We start from the raw sequence: 26,693 nt of genomic DNA on the forward strand, positions 1-26,693 counted from the left end.
CGGAGGGAGAGGGAGAAGCAGACGTCCCGCTGAGCAGGGAGCCCGATGTGGGGGTCGATCGTGAGATCATGACCTGAGCTGAAGGCAGACACTTAACTGAGTCATCCAGGCACCCCTAGGCTTTCTAGTTATTAAGCTGTGTTTTGGAACACACTGAATTGTGCATAAAGACACATTATGGGCAGAGCAACTACGGAGCAGGGTCACTGAAGGGGGCAGTGCCAGAGGATGCAGGAAAGATCCGACGTCAAGGTCTCCTGCAGGATGTGCCTGCGGGACATTTAGGATATTTATGGTGACTACTTTCCTTATACTGCTCAGAGGACAATCCCTTCTTGTTTGCTCCTGAATCCTTGGTTTTGTCTTAACTTTTATATAATTTTATGTTATTGTAGGAAGACATGGAATCAAAAAACGGTCAGCAACTCCCGGGAAGGGGGTCCAGGCCATAGAACATTCTTTCCTACTAAGGAAGGATTGGACAAACGGACAAACACTTGCCAAACACCTGACCTTTAAGAGTCTCCTTCCTTTGCCCATGGGCCTTGGGGCGCTTAATGGCCACTGACATTCATTCACTGGGGGAAGAAACGCATCAGCCCATTAGTTTTTAGGTAAGTGATGCCAAGTTTGCTGGCGCTGAAAACAGTTCTAGATATAAAATGCACTTTGTTTTCCAGGGTATTACCACTCTCCGGCAGTCAGATTTCACAACAGGCCAGATATTTCTGTGTGTGAGCGAGTGTGTGCGTGAGCGTGTGTGTGACTTCTCTCTTGTTCGGTTTCCAAAGCCCTCGCTGTATTCACAGTCTTCCAGAAGATCGGTGTCAGGTCACAACCCAAGCGTGAAACGTTACCTCTAGAGAGCAGAGTTTTATCTGGCATGGAAAACTTACTGGTGGGTTTTCTAGATACATGTTTATTTGCAGTTCAAAGACAAAATAGAAAACTCCAGAGTGGAAAATGCTACCTTTTCGTTCCCACTCTTTTAATCCCTCTGTCCCCATAAAATAAACTTTCTGAAGTGTAAGCAGTGGGAAATAATGTAAACTCTGCAGAAACGGAAAATAAATTAGTTTCTTTCAAACTCGGTGGAGGTCCCTTTACCGGACAGCGAGCTTGATTGCACACAGAATTTGGTCTTGAACAAAGAATAGATCTTTGGCCTATTTCCCCATTGCTCCCGCGTTGCATAAGAGGCATATTTCAAATTCACTTTCTTCTCCAACAGCAGCAAAAAGGCAAAGAGTAGTCTGTTTCGTGAGCCTGGAAGACAAAAACATGTTTCCGGGGGTTTAAGAAGAGCTTTTTACCCTGTGGTGCTAAACTGTTACTAGGGCTCTAAAAAGCTGGAAACTGAAAGAAAATTCGACAGCCAACAAGGGATTCTCTTCATAAGACAAGGCCGGGATCCCTGTCTGGAGTCTTTTTACTTAAGAGCCGCAGAGAAGCCCAGGGTGTGCGACCAGGACCACGCACACCGCAGGCAGCGAGCCGAGCCCTGAGAAGATCAGGCAGAAATTCCAAAATTCTAAATTTGGGCTCTACAGTCTCTAGGATCCTGCTGAGTGAGCACGCTCAGGATTTTAGAGATTTTAGATTAGGAATCCCATCGCCTTAGATTTTGGTTTCTCTTACAGTCGGCACAGAAAGCGAAGTCTGAAAAATGCGTTTAGGGCGCGAATGGAAGGGAGAAGGTCCAGACCTTCTTACTGATGTTGAAGCTTTCTTGTTTCCTCTCAAAGAATCTTAAGACTCGAAGGCGGACGGAACCTGCCATGTTCTCGAAAGAGAAGTGGTCCAGCTGCATTTTACAAAGAACAAACACACACCCGAGTTCCAGAAAACACGTGGTCACCACTACAGCAGGGACTGTAAAGGCGGGTGTTGGGCCTTTACTCTGAATGTATGCATGGAGGAGTCGATCTGTGGGGCCAGGAGTTCACACCGGGCAGCAGAACAGCGAGTCGGCCTCCCACCGACGAGGGAGGGCTCTGGAGCCGGAGAGGATGCTCGCTTAGCTTCAGAACCCCAGACAGTGAGGAAGACAGGAGCCCGGGAACTCAGGATACTCCCCAAGCATCTGATTCAAGTCAGGGGAGTACACAGAAAACAGAAGCCTGGCAAGCATAATCATCATTTTTTTTTTTTAAAGATTTTATTTATTTATTTGACAGAGAGAGAGAGATCACAAGTAGGCAGAGAGGCAGGCAGAGAGAGGAGGAAGCAGGTTCCCTGCGGAGCAGAGAGCCCGATGCGGGGCTCGATCCCAGGACCCTGAGACCATATCCCGAGCCGAAGGCAGCGGCTCAATCCACTGAGCCACCCAGGCGCCCCTAGCATAATCATCATTAACAGAAAAATATTTTTTGTGGTGAGGAAGGGAGGTTTGCCTGGTGCGAACCGCACCCCCTCCCCCTTCTTAGAGAGGTGGCTGGTCTCATTCAGTGGCTCTGGTTCTCCTTGACCTGAGGCTCCCCGAGGCCTGTGGAGGAAGGGAGGGGGAGGAGGGTGGGCTTTGTAGACTGGAAATAACCCAAGGAAGGGCAAGTCTGGAAGGATCTTCCAAACCTGTGCGTGGTGAAAGACCAGCTGATAAGCCGCGTGACCTTAGTATCCAGTGGTTTAGTGTTTAAAGGGGCCCAGAGTATGGGGTTCCAGGTCTTAAGAAAAGGCAGAATGTTGGCAGAAGTACAGAAAGTCTGAATATAGATTTTATGAATTGGAAAAGCAATCGCTACGGTGAGAATTTATAAAGGAATCAGCTGTTCATTGTTACCCAGTTATTCAGGGAAAAAAAAAATTTTCAGAATTTTATGAAGACAGAACATATGAAACATTCTATCTTGGTACAGGACTGATAAGAAATGAAAGCATGCCCAAACAAGTTTCTTCTTCTTTTTTTGGGGGGTGGTGAGGGGGTGGGGGAGCGAGAGAGAGTGTGCGAGTGGGCGGAGGGACAGAGGGAGAGAGAATGTTAACCAGGCTCCACACCCAGGGTGAAGCCCAACTCGGGGCTCGACCTCACGACCCTGAGATCATCACCTGAGCCCAAATCCGATCGGACGCTTAACGGACTGAACCACCCAGGCATCTCCAAAAATGTTTCTTTAAAAGGGAGTTAAGGGGCACCTGGGTGGCTCAGTGGGTTAAAGCCTCTGCCTTCAGCTCAGGTTATGATCCCAGGGTCCTGGGATGGAGCCCCGCATCGGGCTCTCTGCTCAGCAGGGAACCTGCTTCCTCCTCTCTCTCTGCCTGCCTCTCTGCCTACTTGTAATTTCTGTCTTTCAAATAAATAAATAAAATCTTTAAAAAAAAAAAGAAAAAAAAAAGGGAGTTAAGAACTTCCCACCTATTAAGCTTCAAAATATTCCATGTAAGTTAGACAGATGTCAGTGAGATGGTAAGGATAGCCTCGCTGATTCCGTCCCCACCATCTCTTATTTAAGTGGCCCGGGCTTCCAACTGCCTACTCCAAGGATGGCCCGGGACGACGCACTCACCGACCTCTTTCTTGGAGCATAATCGTGATCAGTGGTTTTTGAGTGGTTCCTCGAAAAGACAGTTTCAGTGAGCCCTGACCGTTGTTTGTAAGTGACGAATCACTGAATTCGACTCCAGAAACCTACATTGCATTGTATGTGCCCTAAATAAAAGTTGAATTAAAAAAAAAAAAAAAAAAGGACCCAAAGCACAGAGCCCAGGTGCTAGGGAGCCCTGAAACCTTGTGGTTTATAGACTGGGGATGACAAACCCTGCCCAGGGAGGGCTGCGGCAGCAACCGCACTCAAGATGAATTTATGATTATTTAATATTGAACATTCCTGCTCTGAAGGCAGCTGTTTAGGAAGAAATGAGCAGGTATGACACTCTTTTTTGCATGTGCAATTCAAGAAAAAACTTTCTTGGTCAATAACGAACATCTAGAGGAGGGCTAGAGTCAGTCTGATGCTGACTCTAGCCAACCACGCTCGGGGACAAAGGGAGTATGTGAATTCTTCAGGAAATCTCCCGGACTTCATAGTTTCTGCCTGAAGCCTGCTGAGACTCAGGTATAGGGTGAAGGTTCAGAATGAGATACCAAAAGGGTAGGGTAAAAAATCCAGTCCAAGTCCAGTCGTCTTCAAACAAAAGACTGAAGAGTATCGTGGCAGGGTCCGATTCACTGGGACAAACGATGTATTTTAATTAGTTGCGTCTGGTGCCGTGGAGAAGAAGGGATCAGGCCCTTCTTCTGACAATAGTGAAGGCACCACAGGGGAGTCCCGGAAAGGGGCAAGAGCTCAACTCTGGGGACTTCTTGGCATCTCCTGTTCATATGGAGCCTCACGTGATTTCCTAGGGGGTGAGGTGAGCAAGAGAGGAGAGGATGGGGAAGGAGACAGTCGTCAGCAGACGTCAGTCTTCCATGGAGCAGCCGGCAGCAGGGGCCACGAAGAATAGCGAGCGTGCTGCTTCTAGCCGAGTGCACGGAAAGATCTGGAGTCCGACCGCCACGGGAGCAGAGCAACCAACTAGACATTTCCTCTTCCGATGCCCAAATCTGTCTCAGTTGATTGTCATCTGAACATTCACATTTTTATATTTTGTACTTTTAATAGCCACAGATGTCAGTCGAGGTGGTCCCTGACTGACGTGTGCATGAGGGCACAGGAAACAGAGGGGCTGTCTGTGGGGTCATTATATTGAGGAGTCCTGGGGGTGCCTGGGTAGCTCAGTCGTTAATCCCTCAGGTCATGATCCTCGGGTCCTGGGATCGAGTCCCGCATCGGGCTCCTTGCTCAGTGGGGAGTCTGCTTCTCCCTCTCCCTCTGTCTCTCCCCCTGCTTGTGCTCTTTTGCTCTCTCTCTCATATAAATAAATAAAATCTTTAAAAAAAAAGGGGGGGGGCGCCTGGATGGCTCAGTGGGTTAAGCCGCTGCCTTCGGCTCAGGTCATGATCTCAGGGTCCTGGGATCGAGCCCCGCATCGGGCTCTCTGCTCAGTGGAGAGCCTGTTTCCCCCTCTCTCTCTGCCTGCCTCTCTGCCCATTTGTGATCTCTGTCAAATAAACAAATAAAATATTTAAAAAAAAAACCCAACAGAAACAACAACAAAAGGTGTATCAGGAGTCCCCGGGAAGGAATGTTTGCTTTGTACAGCGGTGTTCCCCTGTGACACCAGATCTGTTTTCAGGGGTGCAAGCAAGGGTCAAGTGATGGCTTTTGAACCACTGCCCAGTGAGCCTAGAAACGGCATTGGGCAGCTCACAAGAGGAGCCTTGGAGGAGTGAGTGGGAAGGGAAAATGACATTCAGTGAGAGGGCTCAGTGAGAGACAGCCCTGTTATAAAAGAGCCTGGACAAAGTCATTGCTTTTAATACCCAAATAACTGTCTTTTGTTAGAAAAAAAAAAAATCACCCGGTGATCCCCAAATTATGGTTCTGCTCAAATAACTAGTTGGCATCTTCTAGAACAGGCCAAAGTTCCCTCACTCTGTGACTGAGGCGCAGAGGGCATCCTTTGGCTTGGCCGTAAGGACGGGGTGAGCGAGGGAGCAGATCCCGGAGGAGCCTGGGCATTCGGGTCTATCAGCTGTGCAGCTGGAGCACGCCGCCGGCCTCCCCGGGCCAGAGTTTTCATGGCACCGAAATAAAACTGCTCATCTCACTGGGCTGATGCCAGCATGACATGCGACAGCGATGGCAGAGCGACCTGTGCCAGCCATGAAAGGAACGGCGGGGGCGGAGCAGGTGAAAGAGCCCTGAGGTCCTGTGGGTCCGGGCCACTGCTCAGATGTCGGCTCTCAGCACGCAGGGGAAGTGCCTGCCTCCAGGGGGCGCTGTGACCACCCGGGCGAGGGGCTTAGCACCCAGCCAGGCACAGCAAGGGGATATGCACAGGCCAACCTCCTGGCCTCCAACCCTTGCTCCAGCCTTCAGTAAACCCCGAGGGAACACAAGCCTAAGGATCTAAGTGTCCGTGACGGCAAAGCGAAGGATGTGTCCCTGGGCGTTACCCGAGTCTCAACTGCAGTAATTAAGGCGTAACTGGATTTTTAGCACCTTCTTGGAGGACAGATGAAGATGGACCCCAAGGGTGGGAAAGTACTGTCCATGAGAGGCGAAGGACGACACACACTTGTTCTGGGGAGAAGTGACACACGGCAGCAGCAGAGCATGACGGGTTCTGGACATGAAACGCACAGTTCCACCCGAAGACCAAATGACACCATCATCTAGGCTCCCGTCCACAGGCTTCTTGGTTAAATCAGTCCCCCTGGGTTCCTCTGGTGAAGTTTTCTTCTTCTGAACTGACACAGATATGAGCCGTGGTTGTGGTTCAAACTAAACACAGCCCCCGCTCCCCGGGGACAAACACATACAGTTAGCACCAACCACCACACACCGACACCAGACACTTCTGCACCTGGGGTTAATGTGATTTCACAGGGGTCCGGTCGCTACCTTTCTCATCACAGCCTAGCTCTTCAGTGTCTGTTAGTAACAAAGACTCACACAAGAAGAAAGCCATCTCCCTGCCTTGACGCCTGGTCATGAAGCCAACAAAAGCGAGAATTTTGTCCGCCTGGCTCAGGGCCAGCATTCCGGCAACCGGAGAAAACGGTCTTCAGGTCAAGTCAGCTCGTCAGGCAGGCCTGCGGGGTGCCGGCAGCAGGGAGGGGTGCCAGGCTCGGGAACAGTGACAGGAGTGAGCGCGGAGACTGCACGGGGGCCGACTGGGAAAAGGAATGTGGCTTGAGAACATGGCGAGGACACGTTTGATGTATGGGATGAAGAAAAGCAGCCTCGAGCCTTGACAACTGCTGATGGGGAGTCTTCCAGACGGCACGACCTGGGAGGCTGGCCATTTCTCTTCAGGAAGGGAAGCGAGGACAGGAGCTGGCAGGTGTGGCAGCTGGACCGAGGGGGAGGCAGGAGTAAGACCAGGGACCCCCACTGCTCAGGGCTGCCTGCGGGAGCTCCAAGTTGAGCCCAGTCCCCTTACGCTGTGTACCCTGAGAGGTCAAGGGGTCTCATTTCTGCTGCTCTGTCCTTCCTATGGCTCAATGGGCCCTCTGCTAACGAGGACCTGTCCTGTCTCCATGCGTCTGTCAGGCGGTGTAAGAGCCGAGTGTCCCTGTCATGTCTCCGCTGAGTGTTACGGGTTAGATTGTCCCCGACTAGACAGGCCGAAGTCCTGACCCCCAGGACCGAAGCCGGCTAAGGTCTCTGAAGATGTCACTGAGTGAAGATGAGGTCGGTGAGGCGGGCCCTGAGTCCATGTGACGGGAGTGCCACGGGAAGACAGAGTGACATGCAGGGAGTAGGCCTTGGCCGTGCAGGTGGAGACGGAGCGGTGTGGCTTCAGCGGAGGGGCGTCGAGGGTTACTGGCAGCTTCCAGGAGGGAGAAGAGGCCAGCAGGGGCTCTCCCAGAGGCTCAGAGGGGGCAGGACTTGGCTGACACCTTGACGCTGGACGTCTAGCCTCCAAGAGGTAGTTCTGAGCTGTCCTGTCGTGCACGTGGTGACAGCAGCCCTACAGGGAAGGATCGCACCCCGATTCCTCCGTCAGGGGAGTCTGCCTCTGTGCCGAGAGAGGGCTGGTCGGAAGCTTGAGTTCGGCTTTTAAAACGACGGCAGACACAGCAGTCCCCCGCCGGGGCGGATTCCCTTCTCGGCTTTGGTTGTGCGCCCGCAGTGCAGTCTGGAGCACAGGGCCCTCCCCACGCAGGGTCAGAAGGTCAACAGCAGCCTCGGGCTCTGTCATGCGCCTGCGTCACTGCCCTCACGTCACCTCATCTGGCAGCCAGAGTCGTTTTATCACCTTCATCACATGAGGAAGGGCGAGGGCAGGACAATAAGGTATTTTGAGAGACGGAGAGAGGAGCACATGCGTCTTCGTCTTCGATTCCGGCGTTCTGTTCCAGTGACTGTTACTAGCAGCTGTGGTGGGCAAGCTCTTACGCGCCTATTTGTCAATGAAACTCGAGCACGGGCGAGCCTGCGCCCACGAGAGCACGTCATACCCGGTGTGCGGTGCTGTCCGTGGTCGCAGGCGTCCGCTGTGGGCCACGATGGGGGTTGTGTGCTTTACGGTGTAGCCACGTGAGTAAGGATGGACACTCTGCCAGCTTTAATTCTGGAAATATTCTTTTTATGAGTTTACAGTGTTCTTTTTTTTTTTTTTTTAAAGATTTTATATATTTATTTGAGACAGAGAGAAAGCAAGAGACAGAGCATGAGTGGAGGGAGAGGGAGAGGCAGACTCCCCGCTGAGCAGGGAGCCCAACTCAGGGCTTGATCCCAGCACCCCGGGATCGTGACCTGAGCTGAAGGCAGATGCTTAACTGACTGAGCCACCCAGGCACCCCTACAAGGTTCCTTTTTTTTGTGGCAAGCGATGCCTTAAACAAATCTATACCCAGAAGGGACATAACGTGACTTGCGCTGGATAGGAGCCCACCTAACTGCATATCCACCTCCAGGAGTGGCCCAAGCCGCAGGCTCTTATTACGTAGGAATTCACAGTAACCAAGTCAGGAGATGACTTATCAGACCGCGTTTTGTAGTACATATTAGAAAACCCAAACAAAATGAAACGAAAAAGTATTTTGGGGTGGGGAAGAAAAAGCCAGTAGAAAGCACAGCAGCCTACCTGAGTCAGGTCCTGCAGAAGCTGGGTTCATTTAGAACAAGCCTTTAACTTGCTCGGTTTCCGTATCAAGATCTATATCATAGAAGCAGGGCCGGGTCGGCAGTCCCGGCATGGTGCTCATCTAGGGGAGAAAAGAGAACACGCTCTCTTAGCAGATGGTGCAAAGCGATCACTCCAAACACGGAACATGGAACGGCCAGAATTCCCTACGTGACTCAGTGCTGCTGCCTGTACCTTTAGGTCCCGTACACCTGTACTTTTTTTTTTTTTTAAAGATTTTATTTATTTGACAGACAGAGATCACAAGTAGGCAGGAGAGAGGAAGGGAAGCAGGCTCCCTGCTGAGCAGAGAGCCCGATGTGGGGCTCCATCCCAGGACCCTGAGATCATGACCTGAAGGCATCTTCAGAAGATCTCTGTTGAAGGCAGAGGCTTTAACCCACTGAGCGACCCAGGTGCCCCCACCTGTACCCTTTAAATTCGCCACCTGCTATTTTAATCTTTGCTCAGCAAATGGAATAGAAGAGGCAGATGTCTGCCTCCTGGAAACGGAGACCACTTCCCTCCCCCCACGGCCCCACAGCACATCGCTGCGATGCTGATTTCTAAACCCTTTCTTTCTAAATCACATCCTTAAAAAAGCTGAGCCCCTTCGGATGAAGGGGCCAGTGGGAGAGGGTGAAGTAAACAACAGCTTCCTCCTTATCCCCAAGACACATTTTTGTAAAACCTACAACTCGTGGAGGGCAGCTGGGAAACCTAAGACCAGTAACCGAGGTTTACTACACACCAGACGCTGGGCCAAGTTTCCCTTTTTTGACCCTCCCAACAATCCTGTGAGGTAGGCACTTTCCTTATTTCCACGCCACGAGGAAGGACGCCAAGGTTTACGGAGGCTAAGCCACTTGTCCAAGGTCACACGTGATAAGCCGCAAAATGGGAAACTGGACTCCAGGCCCATAACCTCAGATGACTCACTGAGACGCCACCACGGCCGCTGGGCCGCTCTGTGGGTTTGTGGGTTTCACACGGCTAACTTAGTTAAGTTCCCGGCCACGCTGAGAAGTACGTACTGACTTCAGCCCCAGTTTCCGGAGAGGACAGAGGGCATTCAGGCACAAGGGCAGGGGCTCAAGGACATCCAGCACGTCAGTGGGGGACAAGGATTAAACCCAGGCCCCTGCTCCTCGCAGCTTTGCCGCACTCTGTCCAGATCAGGGTTTAGAGAAGTGCGTCTCTGCCCGCTTGCACCAGAAACCCTTGGCATCCTGGGGAACACTGCTGACTCCCTGGGTTTCACACACCAAAACACGGGCTAGGACCTAGATTGTGAGGCTCCTGAATGATCTTATTATTTCAGTTTTTCCCACTATGCTTTAATATTGCACTTTTCACAGCAAGGATGCTCGGAAAGCAGTGCTGCACGCAGTCCTGTGGAGGAGAGACACCTGGGACTTGCTTGGCTTTGCTCTTTGAGGATGACGGTGCTGTGTCTTGCAAAACTCCTGCCCGTCCTGGCCGGAGACCATTCTAGTGGGCTGAGGCTGTGTGACAGCCAGCACTACAGCTCCGCGGTCCGCCCACGTCTTCCGCCTGGCGACAGAGCTCAGCTCTCTCACTTGCTTGGGCGCTGACTTGGCGTCTCCCCCTCTGCCATGCGCCACCGCCCCCCCCCAACCCCTGTCCGCGATGCTGCCGGCCTCTTGCTGCTCGTACACCGGTCTATGGACCAGGAGCATCGACATCACAGGGAGCCTCTTTGAAACCTCAAATCTCAGAACCCGTCTCAGGCCGGCTGAATCAGAATCTGCAATTTCAGCAACACCCCTGTGATGTGTGTGCGCGTAACCATTCGAGAAGCATCGCATGGACAACGTGGCTGGGGAGGCCTACCTTTTGCACTGGGAAGGGGGCTCCCCCTGGAAGAAGCGGTGAGGAGGGAGGGGCCCGGAAACCCCTGCTGCACCCGACAGCCGTGCACCCGTTGGCCTGGCCAACCCCCTGCGCCCTGGCCACGGGGCGCGCTCCCCGTGCGGCTCAATGTACTGACACCGTGCTGCGTGGTGGCGAGCTCCTGTCTTATACCTGCACGGGACTGCGCTTTGGGTATGTTGTGGGCTGAACAGGCTTCTGAGGCCGGCCTGGAATACGGCGACCATTCGTAACAGGTCTTGGAGAAAACGTGCTCTGTGTTCTGAACAAGAAGCTGCAATGAAGGTTTGGCACACTGCCTGCTCCCTGTGTTTTCAAACTCTACTGATGTGGACGGTCACGTGTCCTTGTTAAGTTTCTGTTCCTGGCCGAGCAGTACTATTTTTCTCTGGTTGCTACAGTGGCTGCACATATTGGGAAGGACCCCAGGGAGAAACCCAGGCTCACTCCGCTGGCACAGGACACCAAACACAGAGGCCACTGGTGGCAACAGTTGCTACTTGTTGCCGGTCGTCCGTGTCCACGTCCCCACGTCATAGCCATTTTCCTGCCTAACTTCACTCCCACGTGGGCCCTTGGCGATGCCTTCCCAACGTGTGTAGGCATGTGGGTCTGGTCAAAGGAACTAGCGGTTTACAGCTGAAGAAATGACTGATCATTTTCAGCCACAATGATGCTGCCGCATCCCGTGAATCAACTCTGGAGGTCAAAGGCACATTTAGTCCTAAGAAGGTCACCCAGGCTTTGCTGCTTTGCAGACCGCCAAGCTACTGGGCCCAGAGCAGACTTCGGTGGGAGGCAGGCCTGCATCCATACACGGTGAGAAGGCCCAGGAAGAACCCTTTGCCACGCAGCCCACCCGACCGAAGCCACAGTGGCGGCTTCTGCTGGAGGGAACACAACCCACTGCCTGCTCGTCTGTGCTCTTTTCCTTGTCGTGAAAATTCAACACTTCCTCATTAACTTTTTTAGCTGACATCAGCAGAACAGAGGCTGGCAAAGGTAGAGGGTGGCTCATGTTGTTCCTGGCGCTGGCTTACTGGCTGCAGTGAAGCCGAGCACACATCTTTTTGGTCATTCCGATGCTGTCAGAGCAAAATGGGGAACGAAAAGAGCCACGATATTAAATGCTGGGAGCTGTGAAATGTGTTTCTTCTATTTTCAACCCATTTCTCTCAGATGGGGGAAAAGACATTCAATCAGAAGACTCCCGTGTTCCTTTTCCAATTACGCAATCGTCATTTCCAAGAATTACGACCAGCAACACAGACAGGAAGGCACAGAGTCTGAAGAGACAAGGGACTCCCTGCCCCATGGACTGAGAGCTATCCTCCGGGAAATCTACCTTTAAAATAAAACTGCTCCTGCTGAGCAGACACAATATGGGATGATGTTAATGAGACCTAATGCACTCACACAAAATTCTCTCCCAGTAAAAAACTCTGTCATCAAGGGCTTGTGGCCCCAGACAAGAGTCAGAACTGTAGTATGGGAAAGAAAGAATTTGGACAACCCTTGGGAGTTGACCTCTGGCCCCTTGCCTGGGGTTGGAGGTGATCTGTGTTGACTTTATTTGTGTATCCTCTAAGAAGGCCCCCGGCTTAAAATAACGGGGGAGCCACTAAATTGTACTTCCTTGTCACGCTGCATTAATGGATTCTTTTACAAAGGCTGAAATACATGGGCTTTTGCCCTTCATGACCCCAATTTTAACTACAACAAAGCTTCCAAATCCTTACTGATTTCGGGTTACGCTTATTTTGTAGAAACGATGAGTTCTATGATATAAACATGTTAAACCTAAAGAGAAAATACTCATATCCTTAAAAGTAGCCATTCTAAGTCAAAGAATATTCTCTGCATGAGTAGAAAAACGACTACAAATTCTGTTTCTTGAAGTGATAGAATTGTCAAGTTCTACGTAACCAACATATTGTTGTAGTTTTGTTGTGTCTGTGCAATTTTTTAACTTCTTAAATCTACTACTTTTCATACCGAATAAATCATCCAGTTTCATTTTGGTTTAGAAACAAGCACTTTTACTCACAACTATTTATTTTATTCTTGTAGCTTATAATCCGAGGCGGAATTCCTTCTACACGCTTCTTCCCTTCCAAGAGATGACAGAGCACGGTTGGTAAATATCACGTTGGTGCAAAAATTTAAGAATCCAATGCAATGGTTAACTACATTACAATATAACAAATAAAAGATTCTTATGAAGTAACAACTCAAAAATGCAAATTCCTTATTCAGCCGAAGTATTTTCTGAGCTGTAACCATAGTGTCCTCCGCCTCTGAACCTTTTGGCTAAGATCAAGCTTAAAGACAGTGCCTGGTAATATCAGGCCTCAACAAATACTTTTTAAAATAGATGAGTAAAAATGCAGGATAATTAGGAAATTAGGATGAGTGAATTAGGAAACAAGCAAAAAGAAACGTTCTTGAGGATGGGGTTTTTTCTTTGTTCCTTCCCCTTGTCTTTGAATATGAAATAAGCTATTCTAGGACGAAGCATAAGGAAAAAATGGTGGAGTGTAGATGTCCAGTGACTGAAAGAGAGGGGTATGAAAAATCACTCTAATAAAGACAGATATTGCTGTCACCACTGGAATTTCCATTTGCCTGACTTAGCGGAGATGGATGTTCTGGGATTTTTTTTTCCTGGGCTTTTAGGTAACATTCACCTGCACAGCTCGACCACATTCCAAACGTGATCTCTGGTTTAGTGGCTAGTGATACTCCGAGATCGAGGGGGTGTGTCCTGCTGGGGACCCATGAGGTCCTGTTCCTGTGTGAAGGGATGAGGTGTGTTCTATTCAACTCAGCAACATTCGCTGAGAGCTGACTATGGGGACGCCCAGCGGGACCTGGTCCCCACTTCCAGATGGACAGACCAATAAAGCAGACCACCGGGCTATGTGGACCAAGTCACCTTATTTTTAGTTAAAAATTTTTTTTTCTTTTCATTCTATGATTTTTATATAAAAAGAATTTTGTGTAATAAATTCTTAACGTATGACTTTCTAAGACGTAAGTCAAGTTCGGTTACTCTAAACATTACCATACGGTGCTCACATATCGTGCCAGGGTTACACAGCTGTAATTATTCTGATTTATGTCCATGGCCTTGAATGAGAGAATGAGCAAGCACAGTTATTTTCCTCATCTTTTGTGAGGGATGATTATCATTTTCTTTTAGGAGTAGGAAGTTAGTCCCGAACTAACTTTTCTTTCCGTTTTTAAAAATCTACTTAAAAAATATTTTAAACATAAAAGTAAAAAAAAAAAAAAAATAGTAGAAGTAAAAGGCAAAGTCCTCCTGTCCTCTATATGCTTCCCAGACAGAAGTCCTGCAGACACTTTCTTGTGTCAACTCCTGGGTAAGTTTCTCTTCCTATTCAAGACACGTGTCTCTATAACGTAAGATATAACTTCTATCATTTGGTACAGAAATCAGATAATGCCTCATGGACAATTCTGAAACGTGATTTTCAGGGAGATCAACACTGAAAAGGGGTAACTGGTGAAATTCCCCCAAACAAGTGTATGAGGCAAGAGCTGTCACTATCCCATTCGACGCCTGAAGTCTACGGGCCTGACTTCGGGAAGAGGAGAGACGGCAGGAGTCCTTTTAGAGAGAAACAAAGATACACGTGACGCCGGGTCTGACCGACCAGACGTACAGCGAGGAAAGGAAGAAATTCTGCAACATTTCTGCAGTGCCTCCAGCATCAGCTACAAAGTTCGCATTACGAAGGACTCAGAGGCTGAGTGGAAAGGCTTTGAGAAGTCTCTCCCCACTCCAGCATTTTTTCCTGTATTTGTTCTGATTGCAAGGATGGTTCTCTTTAGTCAGCTTTCTGTCTGGGGTTATCGGGGGGAACGGCCTCATGCTGGCTTGCTTAGTAAGACAATGTCCTTCCAGTCCCCGTGCCTGGACGCTCAGAGGCAGCCACGGAAGGCTTGGCTGGGTCCTGCAGCCCCCCAGGTTTCTTGCTCCTGTCCTCGGGGTGTTGGCCTCATCCTCAGGCTTCTTGCTGTGTGGGCAGCTCTAGGCCAAAGACTCATATCCCAAAACATCCAAGCAAGTAAAAATGTCTTTTTTTTTTTTCTTTCTGGATTCATTTATTTATCAATTTTCAAATTAGGAACTCGGTGCCCCGACAACGCTACAGTGACACCTGTGATGTCATGCACATTAGCACTTAACACGCAACGTATCCCATGTACTTCCTACGACCCTACGAGGCCGGTGGAGCCCTGTGGCCCTTATCCCCACTTTGCACATTGGGAAAACAAGACATGTAAACGCATAATAAGGTGCCTCAAGTCTGGCAGCCCTACCTGGGACCGTAACCGCAGAGCACTAAGCCCTCTTCTATCCCCGCAATGAGTTCCTTGCCCCCTCGGCGGCGGCTGGTGTGCTGCACGGCTGGAACCGCACCAGGAACAGCCGGGAGCCGCTGTCGCGATGGAAATCCACCAGTCCCACCGAGCTACTGACTTCTCAGCTACGGCATTCAGGTAAGTAAAGGTACAAGTAAAGTAAACTCAGCTACTTTACAACTTTCGCCTGGATTCTTTTTGAACCATAACAATTTCTTTACGGACATGTTACACGGCTTACGCTTGCGGTAGTATCTTTCCACATTACATTTTAAAAATCTAGTCAGAGCGGTTAGCAGTGAGGAAGTCATATCCTTATGGCTGTTAAAAAAAATCTCCAAAATGACACACATACAGTAACGCCAAGAGTTTTCTTCTTCTTTTTTCTCAAGATTTTATTTATTTGATAGACAGAGAGCACAAGCAGGCAGAGAGAGAGGAGGAAGCAGGCTCCCTGCTGAGCAGAGAGCCCAATGCAGAATTCGATCCCAGGAACCTGGGATCATGACCTGAGCCGAAGGCAGAGGCTTAACCCCCTGAGCCACCCAGGCGCCCTTGGAGTTTTTTTTTTCTTAAAAACAACAGGCTTGCTACTGCTTAAAGATCATCTGTGAGACGCGGATTATGTAATCCCCTCTGAAAAGTGTAAAAACCATTATCCACTGGAATAAATGAAGAGCCACATCAACTTTTACTTAAAAATTTCAGGGAAACTATTTCATAACTATGTCTGGAATTTGTTCTGGTAACTAATTTTAGCGGGATGGCAAATTCTAAAATAGACAAATCTGAGGCTAACTGTGGATCCACCGGTCGGTTTCCTTCTCCGTGGCAGTCGGGGGAGTAGCAGCGACCCACTCAAGACTGGGGTGTGGTGGGAAGGGCTCCACGCCTGTAGGACTTGTGGGTTCTGGAGTGAGTTACTTCACTGAGCCTTGGTTCTTTATCTGCAAATACAGTCTGAGTATCAAAATATCTATGTTCCGGGGTCTATTTCAAAACTCAAACCAGATAAGGGAAGGACCCTAGTTTAGTGCTTCCCACACAATCGATTGCTACTGTCATTTTACTATAGAATGGACAACCGTGACTGTCTCCTGACGTGAGTGTGCCGTAAGTTATTTATGGCAGACACAAGAGAAGGAAGTTTGAACACTGCTCTGATCTAGGACGAATTATAGATTTCTAAGAAAAAAACGTTCGATGCATTGGCAAGATTTCCTCCTAACTTTTCTGGCTCTGGAAAGAATTTTAGAAGCCGGGCTTTCTGGTCTTCCTACTTATGATAATCAGATCTAAAGCTAACCCCACAACAGTCTGGCCCTAAAGTATGCAAGCAGACAGGGACTGCTCTTACTGAGGACAAATCTTTAAAGGAGAAGCCTCTAGAAGCTGATGATGATGACGGGACAGCAGGCCAGACTCTAATCTGAGCCGAGTGGTTGGAAACGAAGTCCCCTGTGTCTGTGGGGGCGGGGGCACGTTCAGTCCTCAGCCAGCTCACCCGCAAGTGGCAAGCCGCGACGACCTCCAGCAATGCTGGCAAAACCAACCAACTGAATGACGCTTCACCGCTTGGAAACTCGGTATCGAGTCATCCAATTCTGGTTTCTGAGAAGCTCGTCATCTGAAAACTAAGCCTGATGCTCTGGGCAGGGGTTTCATCCCAAGGTCCTAATGGTTCTCTTTATTCTGTAACCCACTTAAAGGGAAGAGAAGAGGCAGGGGAGGGGAGAACAGGGAGGAGGAAGGCAGGCATCGGGGATGAAAACTGCTTTTACTTAGCTGGTCTGGTCGTTCTCCCCCTGGAGCCTGTTACAGACAGAGCCGCCCTGTCCTTTAGTCTCTCCCTCTTGTCCTCGCCCTGCCCGACCCCTCTGAACCCCACGGAGCTCCTCTGCAGGGATAATAAGCTCCTGCCGCAGGGAAACACAACAGGATGGAGGGAACCTCTGTCCGTTTCTTTAACAGCCCCTTTATGCTGCTCTGGGCACAGAGGCAGAGCGGGGGCGGGGGGGGGGGGTCTAGGGAGCCCCCCGGGGGGAGGGGAGGGAGCTGTCTCCTCCCAGGCTCTGCCTTGTCCCCTGAATTATTCTAAATACTAGGGTTTGCCCTTGTTCCACAATTTTTTTTTTTTTTGTAACGTGGCTTTGATTGGATGGTGGCGGGGGTCCAGGAGCTCAGACGGGGTCTCCGTAAGGCACGTGATGGGCTGAATTGTGCCCCCCGCCCCATGTGGTGAAGGCCTCCGCTCCAACGGTACGAGCTGGAGCCAGGGCTTTGAGTAAATGAGGTCCTGTGAGCCGGGCCCTGGTCCAATAGCCTTGGTGTCCCTGTGAGTGAAAGAGCCACCAGAGACCCACGCACACAGAAGGGAGGCTCTGGAGGACGAGGCTACCCAAAAGCCAAGGACGGGGGGCTTAGGAGAGACCAACCCTTCCAACACCTCAGCCTTGGACTTCTGGCCTCCAGAGCTGTGAGGGAAAATAGAAAATAGATACACGTATCTTCCTCTTTTAAACACCTTTTCTCTTGTTTTTCTATTGCTGCAACTTTTATTTTATTGTTATTATTTTATTAGAGAGAGAGAATGTGTGTCCATGTGTGTGTGGCGGGGAGGGGACTGGCTGGTGAGGGGCAGAAGGAGAGAGAGAATCTCAAGCAGACTCCGCACTCAGCGCAGAGCCCAATGCAGGGCTCGATCCCATGACCCTGAGATCATGACCTGAGCTGGAATCAAGAGTTGGGTGCTTAACTGACTGAGTCACCCAAGTGCCCCACTGCAACTTTATTTCAAAAACTGAATTATTTAGTAACTTGGCATACAATAAGCTGCACGGGTTCAAGGTAAAGTCTGCTGCATGCTATTGCAAAACAAGTTGCTCTAAGCATTTATATACAGACCTTTATATGGACCTTTATATGTTTCATTTCTTTTGAGTAAATAATTAGGAAAGGACTTATTTATTTATTTTTTGGTCATATGGCAGGTATGTTTAATCAAAACAACCGGTTTATTTTCTGAAGGGGTAGTGCGGTCACACATCCTTCTAGCAGCTTAGGAGAGTTCCAGCTGTTCCCAATCCCGGGATATTTGGTATGGTCAGTTTTGTTTTTTTTTTTTTAAATTTAAACTCAATTAGCCAACATATAGTATATACATATGTACAAATAGTACACAATTAGTTTCAGATGTAGAATTCAGTTATTCATCTTTTGCATATAACACCTACTGCCCATCACACCATGTGCCTTCCTTATCCACCATCCACTTCCTTCCTTCCCCTCCCCCCCGCCCTTCCCCCGACCCTTCCTGCAACTATCAGTCTGTTTCCTATAGTTAGGAGTTTCTCACGGTTTGTCTCCCTCTCTGATTTCTTCCCAATCAGTTTCCCTTCCTTCCCCTACACAGTCAGTCTCTTTAATTCTAGATATTCTAATAGCCACGTACTGCTATCTCCCTGGGGCTTTCATGTGTGTTTCCCTAATTTTCATGTGCTTATTACCCATATATTTTCCTGGGTGAAGTATCCATTCAAATCTTTTATTCATCCTTTAAAGGAGTTGTTTGATCTCTCATTACAGGGTTTTGAGAGTTCTTTCTATATTCTGGATACAAGTCCTTATCAGATAGATGATTTGCCAATGTTTTCTCCCCTCTGTGGCTTAGTTTCCAAATATTTGCGGTTTTTCTAGATGCCTTTCAGTGTCAATTTTTTTCTTCAGTATTGATTTCTAACTTAATTCCATTGTGGTTAGAGAACCTATTTAGTATGATATGGTTCCTTTAAAATTTATTGACACTTAATTTGTGGCCCAGAGTATGATCTGTCCTGGCAGATGTTCTGTGTATGTTCGAAAAGAGTGTGTATCCTGTTGTTCGAGTATTCTACTGATGTCGGCTCGGTCAAGTTGGACTGCAGTACTGCCCAGGTCCTCTGTATCCCTATGAATTTTCTGTTTATTTGTTCTGAGGTGTTTAAAAATCTCTGACTATATTTGTGGCCTTGTCTGTTTTCCTATAGTTTTCCTCCATGTGTGTTGAAGCTTTGTTATTAGATACACAAACACATAGAATTATTAGGTCCTGCTAACGAAATGGCCCTTTTACAATTATGAAACCACTCTTAATATCCTCGTAATGTTCTTTGCTCTAGCTCTGTTTTGATACCACTCTAGTGTTCTTTTGAATGCTATTAGAGTTTTCCCAGCCCGCTTCTTTCTAAACTACTTATGTCTTTATATTTAACGTGGGTTTCTTGTAATGCATCTGAGACTTGCCTTTGTAGTCAGTCTGACAACTCTGTCATTTAGACCATTTATATTTAATATGATTATTGACATAGTTGGGTTTAAATCTACTTTCTTGTTATTCTTTTTCTCTTTGTCAGTCTGCTCTTTGTTGCTTGTCTCCTCTTTCTCTGCCTTCTTTGGATTGAGTATTTTTAATGATTTCATTTTCTTTCTTGGTTGGTTTATTAACTCCAACTCTTTGCTGTATTGTTTTAGCGGTTTCCTTAGTGTTTATGCTACGCACACTTAATTTTTTCGCAGTGTACCATCGAGTGATGTTATTCTGCTTCATACAGAGACCTTGTGCTATTGTGGTTATATATTTTGCTTCTATATATTTTACAAACCCCACATTTCTATTATTTTGTTTTATACAGTCATTTATCTTTCAAAGAGACTTAAATACTAAGAACAGAAGTCTTTATATTTACCCATGTGGTTACTATTTCTGGTGCTCTTCAGCCCTTTGAGTAAATCCAGGTTCCTGTTTGGTCTAATTTTCATTCTGCCTGAAAGACTTCTTTTAATATCTCTTATACTTCAGGTTGGCTGGTGATCAATTATTTTGGCTTCTGCCAGTCTAATAAAGGTCCTTATTTCACCATAGTATTTGAAAGACACTTTAACTGGGTAAGGAAACATAGGTTGAGGATTTTTTTTCAGTACTTTAAAGATGTCACCCCACTGTCTTCTGGTCTGCATTTTTTTCTAAAGAGAAACCAGCTGTCAGTTTATCTTTCTTCCTCTGCACATAATGTACATTTTTTGTACTTTCATTTTTTGGTTTATTTTTGTGATTTTCTCTTTATCATTGGCCCTAAGTAATTTTTTGTATGAAAAATACTTTTTATTGAGTTATAATTGCCCTATAACTTTATATTAGTTTCAGGTGTACAGTGTAATGGTTTGATATTTGTATGCATTGAGAAATGATCACCACAGAGTCTAGTTAACTTCTGTCACCATGAGTAGTTACAAAACACTTTTTCTTGTGCCGAGAACTTTTAAGATCTATTCTCTTCTCAATGCTCACATGTGCAAGAGAGTACTAATCATAGTGACCACGTTGCACATTACATCCCTTGACATTACCTTTTTGTAACTAGAAATTTGTACCTTTTGACCCCCATTCACCCATTTACAGAGTTGAGTAGGATGAGCCTTGACGTTATTTTCTTCATGTTTCTTGTTATTTGGGGTTTGCTCAACATCTCAGATCTGTGGGTTTATAGTTTGTGTCAAATTAGGAAAATTTTGGCCATTAGTTCTTAAAATATTTTCACTCCTCTCCTTTGTCTCCTGTGGGACTCTAATCATATCTATTTTTCTTCACCTGATATTGTCCCAAAGTTCACTGGCATTCTTTCATCTTTTTTTTTTTTCCCGCCTTTTTTTGTTTCATTATAGGTAGTTTCTACTGTTCTGTCCTCAAGTTGACTAATCTTTCTTCTGCAATATCTAATCTTCTATTAATTAGAATATTTTTTCAATCTCAAACACTACGGGTTTTTGGGTTTTTTTTGACAGGACGTTGGATTTATTGGTGGGCATGAGTATGACGGGAAGGGGTAGTGCCAAGTTTTTCATGAGTGCAGAGCCCTCCATTTGTCCAAGGGACCATGGTTAGGGATGTATTTGACCCCACAGCCATCTGGGATAAGCCGCTTTTCAGCCACCATGTCTTCGAATTCATCCACATTGAACTTAGTAAAGCCCCACTTCTTGGAGATGTGGATCTTCTGGCGGCCAGGGAACTTGAACTTGGCCCTGCGCAGGGCCTCAATCACATGCTCCTTGTTCTGCAGCTTGGTACGGATGGACATGATGACTTGGCCAATGTGCACCCTGGCTACTGTACCCTGGGGCTTTCCAAAGGCACCCCGCATACCAGTCTGCAGTCTAAATTGGAGATAGCCATGAGGTCAGACCCCAGCACCCACCAAAAGGGCCGTCTCCAAGGTCCCTTAGGGCAACCCATACAATCAACAGGCTGCATACACTACCGAGGAGGCCACTGTTTGCAGCCGTGGCACGCTGTCAAACACTACAGTTTTTTATCTCTAAAAGTCTGATTTGTCATTTTTATGTCTTCTGGCTCCACTCAACATGTTATATCTTTCCTCCGGTTTCTTGAACATATATATGGACTACCATCACAATAACTGTTCTCATGTCCCTGTCTACTAACGCTATCTTCTGTGTCATTTACAGGCTAATTTTGATTGACTTCTCTCATCAGCGGTTGTATTTTCCTACCTGTTTGCATGCCTGGTAATTCTGGACTGGCTGTCAGATATTTGATCTTATTGGATCCTGGATATTTCAGTATTTTTATGCTTAGTCCTGGGATACATTTAGTTACTTAGAAACAATTTGATCTTCTGGGATTTTGTTTTACAGTGGTGTTGGGTGGGGCCGGAAATGTATCTGGTCTAGGAATAATCTTTCCCCTACTGAGGCAAGATCCTGCTTAGTATTCTAACCAGGGTCCCCTGATTATGAGGTTAAGGTACAGGAAGTAGTAGGCACCTTTTCCTGGCTGTGTGTGGGAGCCAGGCACTGGTCCCTCTGATTCTTTTGGGTGATCCTTTCTCGGCCTTCTCTACACACAGGTATGTTCGCTTGAAAACTAAAGGAGGACCCTCAGTGGGCCTTCAGAGCTCTCCTCTCTCTGTGTGTGTAGTTCTTTCTTCTCTGGTATCGGCCCTGCAAACTCTAGATGCTTTGGTTTCCCTGGACACTCAGCTCCATGACTTCAACTCAGTGAGACAGTTGAAGTTTTCTGGGTTTCCTCCTGCTACGCAGCACCATGAAACCTCTTCTCCAGGAAACAGTACAGGCCACTAGCTGGACTCATCTTGCTTGTTTCCCACTGCTCAGAGATCAAGATCTTTTGCTGCCTGATGTCTGAAGTCTTCTGTGATAGTTTCTCAAATACTTCACCTAGTTTTTAGTTGTTTCAAATGGAAGGGTAAATCTGGTCCTTCTTTTTCTATCCTCACTAGAATGCAATTTATTTTTAAGACGGTTATATGCCATTGGGTGAGATATTATTGTTATAAATGTTGAGTATAGATTTTACAGGCTGATGGGGATTTTAAAGGTTACTATGACATTACTCACTCTACGTGCAAGGTAAGGTTATTGGAAACACGGTATTTTTACATATAATAACAGAACTGGACTTTAGGATACATAGTCCAAGAACAAAATTATATTAATAATTAAGGTCCAATGGCACAATACAAAGGGCTAAAAATTGAATCACTTTCTTAAACCCAGAGCCAAAATTCCATTCATTTATCAACATGTAAAATAAATACAGGAATTCTCTGTGTGTGTGTATGTGCGTAAAAAGTTTGCAGTCTTGGGGCGCCTGGGTGGCTCAGTGGGTTAAAGCCTCTGCCTTCGGCTCGGGTCACGATCCCAGGGTCCTGGGATCGAGCCCCACATCGGGCTCTCTGCTCCGCAGGGAGCCTGCTTCCTCCTCTCTCTCTGCCTGCCTCTCTGCCTAGTTGTGATTTCTCTCTGTCAAATAAATTAAAAAAAAAAAAAAAAAAGAATCTCCCCCCCACCAAAGCGCAAAAAAAAAAAAAAAGAAATAAAGCAATATACTTTTACATTTAAGTTTACACATTGAAAACCAATGTTAAAAGAAAAGGATTCTTTAGTTACTGTTGAGTTATCTACTTCTCTCAGTCGGAATAAGCTGGTTTTCTCTGAACTTTTCTTTTTTTGGCAAGGCAGCTCCTTTCCTCATTGTGTCTGCTACTGACACAAGCAGCCAGAGCCATCTGAAGTTCAGTGTGCCTCGGTCCGCTGGCGTCTCAGTGACCTTGGTGAATGAAAGCTTCTCATGATGGCACATTCTCAAATAAATCTGTGGCTCAGGCATCTGACATGTGTCTGAGTAATTCACTAGCACATTCAAGTACAGTGATACCGTCAGCCCATTAGCTATCTTCTCAGAGAAACCACACCAATAAAGCCTGGATTTTTCATATACATACATATACATGTTATACATATGTATGTATATATAATACTATATACATATATCCTACATATTTATATATTATGATATATAACATTATATATATTATATATAATTACAGAATATATTTACATTTATATTTATATATTTCCATATAAAGAATACAAAGTATCAATGTCAACGCACTTTCCATCAGCAAATAGTTGTATCAGCACCACCTGTCTCCCAGCCTACTTTCATTTTCACTAAAATCTCACTTTTCCTTCCTCTTCATTCTCTCTCTCCAACCATTACACCTATTGTTATGTAATTTTCTGGAAGCCCAAAATCAATCTGGGCTTATGTGAGAATTTAATTTCAAACACAAACATCTCCCAGATGAGGCCGGATGGCAAACATTTGTTTCATACGCTGTTATGTTTCAGAAGTGACCGGAGCAGGGTTCTGATTGCCCTAAATGAACTGGAGGCTTCCAGACCGGCTGCCTCCTTCCCTGCAGTCAGTGGGGATTTCCACAGGGGAAAGGATGGGGCTGGCTCTCTGCCTCAGGCCCTTTTCATTTCATTCCCACCAGTACTTGGGGACACTGGGAAAGTAAAAACAGTTCCCAGTGGGAAAGAGGTTAGGGGGTCCTGAGACTGTCTGATGAACTTATTACCCAAACATAAAATTGCACGGACCTCTCTTCTTATAAATCACAGGCTGAAAAAACAATGGCCAACATGCCAAATCTAGCTGGCCACCTATTTTTGTAAATAAAGTTTTATTGGAATATAGCAACACTCACTTGCTTATATATTGTCTAGGGCTGCTTCTGCACTAGAGTAGCAGATCTGAATCGTTAGGACGGAGACTGTATGATCTGAAAAGCCTAAAATATTTACCATCTGGCCCTTCATGGACAATGTTTGTTGACTTCCATTCTAAAAGAGAGCGTGAGAAGAATGTGGATATTCTACAACTTTCCTTAAAGACATCAAAACCATTCTGTAACTAGTGAGGTTCAGATGTCAGCTGAATGAGATGGGCTGGTGATGGTCTTCGAATCTAGATTACTGGTTGAACGAGAAACACATTTTCCAAAAGGACATTCGCCTGGTATATTCTCAATGTTTCAGGGGATTGGTGGGGTGGAATCATTCCCAGGTTGAAAGATATTTAAATATAAGTGGTAGTACGTTACTTTATAACCTTTTTTTTTTTTAAAGAATCTACTTCATAAAACCTGATTTGTAGGTTGTAGATAGGGAGTTTTACTCGGAATCTGGTTTTCTTTCATTTTAATCTCCTCAGTTCTTGGAGATGTGACCTCTTCTTGCACCCAAGGGTGTAACATTCTGTTTTACCTGGGCCAGAGGTGGGAAGTCTGTCGGTCTCTGTGTCATCCAAAGGCTGAGAGAATGACACTTACTCTTGCTAAGAGTCAACGGAGCCAGGTCCTCTGTGTTAATGAGGAGCACTTACTCAACGTTGGAGAGGTTAGTGTTCTACTGTGCATTGAAACAGAAAACAAAGGTTCTATGGCATGTTCAGGTTATCAGTGGCAACTGCTGAGGGATCTATGATCTCAGAACTCTGACATGCCAGCTGATAGGAACTTGTCCTTGCTACTGTCCTTTTAGACCTGGCCTTCTGTCATGTAGAACTGTCTGGCAAGTGGGCCCAAGGGCCTTGATTGGCTCTGAGACGAGAGGGTCACCAGAGGGACCTTACGAGGAAAGTAATTCCTGGCTAGGTAGTAAACAGAACCAAGGACATGCAACGCTTACTCCAGAAACACCAAGGCCTGCTGGAAGAAGGGAAGCTGCTGGGGCAAAGTGGGTTAGCTAGCATGGAAAGGGGTACTTTCCTAAATGAAAAATCAAAGGGACTGCAGTGGGAAAATAGTATAGTGGCAAATCTGATTGGGGTGAGGAGTGGTAAAGGGAAAAAGGCGGAGTAAGCTAGAATCTACCGGATGGATTTTGTATTTAGTTTTTGCCACAAATGGACAACATCCAAAAGCCCTGTGGTCTATCAGAACAGCAAGAGAGCTGCTGGTTCACCCCTGACCGTCCTTTACTCTTCCTGGCTACATAACCTGGAGGGCTAGGGGGACCCCATTAAACAACAACAAAAAGTACCTCATTAAAAACAATGTGATCTCCATGTACCTGGGTTTGGGCCTTATGACTGCAGTCATTTTGGAATGAAGCCACAGCTAAAATACCATAGGGTAGAGGCGGCTGAACTTCAAATATGAACTCAGTACTCAACGTACCCCATCCCCTCAACCCCCTGTCACCAGACCCGCCTTTCCCAGCATCCCAGTCTGAATTCCTCATCTTTCACCAAGACCATCCCAAATTATGATTGATGTACAGACTGCAATAAAACGATACCATAGTTTTAGTCCTTTCCAAAAATTTAATGAAATCAGGCACACTGGCACCAGTCCACAGGAAAGGGATCAAAGCTGGATACCATAATCACTGGCTTCAAAGAAACTGAGCTGAGTTCAAAGAAATAAGGCTGTGGACAAGTACCGAAGCCATTCTTGAGAATACTGATGGTCAGTCCCGTGAACGTGTCACTGCTGAAAATGCCAAGTGTGGTAAAAGTGGTCACTTGCTGGCCCACATAAGGAACTTCTTCAACGTTTAGCTTTTATACTCTGTCCAGTTTCACTGTCCTATGTTGTCAGTAAATGACTTTTAGGTTCAAAAATTAATGCAATTCCTAAGAAGCTTAAGAAATTTCTATTTAACTTTGGAAAAAAGTAATCTGGGCTGTATACTCAGAGTATTGAGAGAGTCTCCCAGGATTAGCGAATGGAAACATTAAAAGCCTGAAAAAGTACTGAAAGAGGAGAAAGGTCAGAGAGTGGGCTGGGAGCATATGGATGTTGTAACTGAATCCTCAGCTCAAGAAGAAGCTGACCTGCAGCGGCTCCTTAGAGCCGTGAGGAAATGCCTCAGGATGTGAAAGCCCTGGTAGCGATATTAACTGCGTCCAAGAATAAAAAGTGAAAAATGATACTGGAAAATCCTGAGGTGTCTCCATCTCCATCCCTGATAAGATCTTGGCTCAAGTTCCTCTCAATGGGTCACCAGGCAAAAGGCAGCGGTGTCCCGTAAACTCACAGCGTGGCTTTTTATTCTGGTGCGGTCAGGCGGGCATGCCTCTGTGGCTACAGAGAGGAGGGCAGCATAAACTCCCCTTTGTCATCTTTTGATTTAATCAAAACACAGGGCTGCTATCAGATCTGTTGTCTAGCTCTTGTTTCGGTTTGTTTACCCAGAAGTCTCCTCTGCCGCCAACGGAGGGAATCGGAATTGTGTAAATCCGCTCTTTCACGGAGCCATGCCCGAGAGTCAACTTGGTATTCAAACGCTACCTTCAAGTCCTCTTGGATGTCCCTTGACGCCTCGCTAAAAATGACAAACATGCAATCAGAAATAACCACCCG

General features: G+C 46.8%; 1 protein-coding gene and 1 pseudogene across 1 annotated transcript in view; both read right to left on the minus strand.

Annotated features, from left to right (window-relative positions):
• Positions 1-901: 901 nt before the first annotated feature.
• Positions 902-26,693, minus strand: part of MTHFD1L (methylenetetrahydrofolate dehydrogenase (NADP+ dependent) 1 like) — a 183,060-nt gene continuing 157,268 nt past the window's right edge. Inside the window, exons 27-28 of the mRNA XM_046004918.1 lie at positions 8,638-8,758; positions 902-1,266 (exon numbers count right to left, since the gene is read on the minus strand). Coding sequence (XP_045860874.1) covers positions 8,669-8,758 — 90 coding nt within the window. The 3' untranslated portion in view covers positions 902-1,266; positions 8,638-8,668. The remainder of the gene's footprint in view (positions 1,267-8,637; positions 8,759-26,693) is intronic.
• On the minus strand, positions 21,198-21,291 carry LOC123942924 (annotated as a pseudogene).

Source organism: Meles meles, chromosome 5 (assembly GCF_922984935.1).
Source record: "Meles meles chromosome 5, mMelMel3.1 paternal haplotype, whole genome shotgun sequence".
Classification (NCBI taxonomy): Eukaryota; Metazoa; Chordata; class Mammalia; order Carnivora; family Mustelidae; genus Meles; species Meles meles.